This window comes from Porcisia hertigi, chromosome 23 (assembly GCF_017918235.1).
Source record: "Porcisia hertigi strain C119 chromosome 23, whole genome shotgun sequence".
Taxonomy (NCBI): domain Eukaryota; phylum Euglenozoa; class Kinetoplastea; order Trypanosomatida; family Trypanosomatidae; genus Porcisia; species Porcisia hertigi.
Window position 1 is genome coordinate 274,734 of NC_090582.1, and position 3,456 is coordinate 278,189.

Below are 3,456 nucleotides of genomic sequence, written 5' to 3' on the forward strand. Positions count from 1 at the left end.
CTCTCTCCCCCCCCCGTCCACTGCGTCTCTCTTCACCTCCACCTCGTTACTCACCCCACCTGTGTATGCACCTAGATGTGAGGAGAGCTCCGTGAGACAGCACTTGAAACGGGGGGAGGGGGGCCACAGAAGAACAGAGGACATTCAAAAAGCAAACGCACACAGAAACCCAAAATTGTTATCCTCTATGATGATGATGATTAAAAAAAAAATATGCTACAACAAAAAACAGTTCTGTACTCACTCAACGAACACACACACGCACACACACACAGAGATGGAGAGAGAGAGAGACCCCCCCCAACTATCAAACGTCTCTTGCTTCACGCGAATAGCATTTTGGAAAAAAGGGGGCGCCAACGACTTGGCCTGTCCAGGAGGAAAAAAAAGAGGAGGTGGGGGAGCGGGGATATTATTAGCACACTCCTAAAGCGCACCGCTCTACGCCGTACGAAACGTCTTTTTCTGTCGCTTCATCTTGCGCAGCGCCGGTGTCACGCTCGCGGCAGTCGTAGCAGCTTTTGATGGCTCTGACACAGGGGGTACCTCATCTGCCGGAGGGGCTTGATATCTCTTATCGCGGTGCGCGGCAGCGGCCGCCTCCCGCTCAATGGCCTCCCGCATCGGCACCTCTAAGCGACCGAGACGCCTGTATGCTGACCACCAGTCGGAGGAGCTGCCGACCTTCTCGGGATCGAAGGTAGTCCAGCGCGCCTCGCACTCACCACTATGGAATTTGAGCGGGCACCTCCGACTCGCCTCAGTCCAGGCGTCAAGCATCTCTTCCATCGCCGGGCGAGGCAGATTCTTGGCGTTTCGAAATTGGTAGCCTATACGAAAGGCGCACAGCCCTAGCCCGATCCACGTGCGCCACTCCCCCACCTCTGTCTCAGTCGCCTGCCGCAACCATCGAGATGCGGTCTCGATCGCCTCCTTCTCCGTCCGTGGGAGCAGCACCTGCGGAGGGAGGCGGGTGGTTTCATTGTCGTCACCGCCTGTTGCTTTACTGCCGCCGTATGCAGGCATCTGGTGCTGGCGAGGTGCCTCGAAGGTGAGCACGCGCGAGAACGTCGACGGATCGCGCACGCAGATGGAGTGTATCGCCGCCTGCTCGTCACTCACCTTCCCGCCGGGGAAGCCGATGTTCCACTTCGGCTCGTCGAAGACAACAATGGCGCTCGTGTGGTTCTCCTTCATGCAGCCAAACATGCGCAGCATGCCATTCGGTCGGTAGATCTGCAGGTCGACGTTCGGCAGACGGTCCTGAAAGCGAAAAAGAAACCCGTAGAGGGAGTAGAAGTCTTTGAAGGCCGCGTCCTTCAGCCGCGTGTGTACATGGAAAGATGCCTTCTTCAGGTTTGGTGACTGCAGCACCACCTGTGTCTCGATCCTCTCGCCGATCTTCTCGATCTCCTCCTTCAGAGGGCCAAGCACATCGTCGAGCACCTTGCGCTGATAAAAGCGAATCTTAGACATGTGCCAGTATTCCTGCGGCACTTGGCAGTCGATATCCATCACAATATCGATCGGTGTTCCAATGCGACCAAAAACAGCGTGCACGGTGCGGATTGTGTCCGGCATTGACACGATTGCCGAGCTTGCCACCGACAGCGGCGTTCCAGGCCACGCAAAGAACTGGCAGCCCCCTGATGGAAGGCGTCGGGCAAACATGGCATCCGAGGCGCTGCACTGTGCGCTGACCTCGTCGATGCGGTACGCTTTCACCATCGCCGTCTTGCATGAGGACGAGGAACCAGTATTGAAGACGGCGCTGTACGCGTCGTTGCTGCTCGCAGCGGCACCGACATCTGAGTCGGCTGAAGCGGCTTCGTATATATCGCTAGCGACCTTTTCACTCCCCGCGTCGTCTGTGTAGTGATGCTCGTGTGTGTTCTCAGGATCCAGGCTCCGGGTGTGGTGGTCCGATGCGTACAGATGATGTTGCTCCTCTGAGCCAGCTGCTTCTTGGTTTTGTTGCTGTTCAACGACGTGCGGCATCTCCTTGATGGCACCCTCCGGCTGCTTACGAATCTCGTTCAGCATCGCCAAGCCACGCCGCGGCAGCTGGGCACCGCTGGTAGCTGCCGGTGCAACCTCGACTGGTGATGCTGGTGCAGCCGACTGTGTCACTACCCCGGGCATTGCCCCAGAAGCACCACCTGTTGCAGGGTGCGCGGCTTCGCCAGAAACCGGCCCAGAGCTCAACTTCTTGCGCTTAATGATACGACGAATAATTTTCTTTTTCTTGATTGTCGGGGTCGCGCCTGGTGATGGAGGGGTGACGAGAGATGCAGGACGCGTCACGGAGACCTCTTGCGCGGCAGCGGTTGTTGTTGCCGTTGCCGCGGCTGCGGCCTGTGGCACCGCGGCCGTCTGACGAGACGTGGGAGCCGCCGGGGGAAACGAGACAGCGGCCGTTGGCGCACCTGCTGGAGCACCCACCGGTCGTCTTTGGCCTACCCCAAAGACTCCCTTGACGAACAGGAGTGATGTACGACGCTGCATTTGCTCTTGTGTGTTGACCTGCTTTTTTTGTCAAAGGACACGTTGCGGTGGTGGTGGTGGTGGTGGTGGTGGTGGTGGTGGTGGTGGTGGTGGAGGTTCTCAAGTCGCTCCCTTGTAGCGGCGGCGACACGTCTCTGAGCTCGGCACGCACTGTACTAGACGAAGGCACCTAAATAGGAGGAAGCTGCCACAAGAGCAGCGGGGAGGAGACGGGAGGGGAGAGAGGGAAAAAAAAACGCCACACTTGGGTGGGTGGGTAGGTAGGTAGATCTATTGTTGCGTGTATATATATATATATATACGTATGTATGTGTGTGTGTGTGTACCGCCGGTGACTAACGGAGGAGGAGTGATGACTCTGGGAGTAGTGGGTTAGGCGGTAGCTTGGCTGCGCGTTGAAAAGCTCTGCAAGAAAAAAAAATCTGTTACCGCGTACAGGTAATGTTATTGTCTTGTCAAAGTGGTGTGTGTGCGTGTGTATCGGGGGAGGGGGGGAAGGGGTTCTCTCTTCTTTTTGGTCTTTTGAAACCGCTTCTTCTTTTCCTTTTGGAAGTCCCCCGTTCAATTTGAAAACTGTGGCTCGTCTGATGTGGGGGGAAGTGGGTGAAGAGGGAAAAAGAGGGAAGGGCTCCCCGTGAGCACACACACACCCACACACACACACACGTCCGCACACTAAACGTCAAAAATGTTGATTGCTTTATTCTCGGGAAAAGTGTACTGTTGCCTTTTTCCTTTTCATACAACTTGGTGGGATGCGAGGCGCTTGGCTTCACTGCGGTGTCACTCTCACCTTCTCTTCCCTCCCCCTCCCCCCCTATGTGGCAACGTGTGGATAAAAAAAAGAATGTTTATTTCTCGGGCTAAGCCGTGGAGAACAGCGGTCGGTGTGGATGATCCAAGTGGTGGTTCCCCATCAATAAAAGATGTACACAAGTAGACAAGAAAAGT

At 56.1% G+C, this 3,456-nt stretch overlaps 1 protein-coding gene across 1 annotated transcript; it reads right to left on the bottom strand.

The window, feature by feature from the left end:
- Positions 1-441: 441 nt before the first annotated feature.
- On the bottom strand, positions 442-2,505 carry JKF63_04842 (uncharacterized protein; the record flags this gene model as incomplete). The annotated part of the gene is made up of 1 exon (XM_067900814.1): positions 442-2,505. The coding sequence occupies one exon, from the start codon at positions 2,503-2,505 to the stop codon at positions 442-444; it is 2,064 nt and encodes a 687-aa protein (XP_067757014.1).
- Between the last annotated feature and the right edge of the window lie 951 nt (positions 2,506-3,456).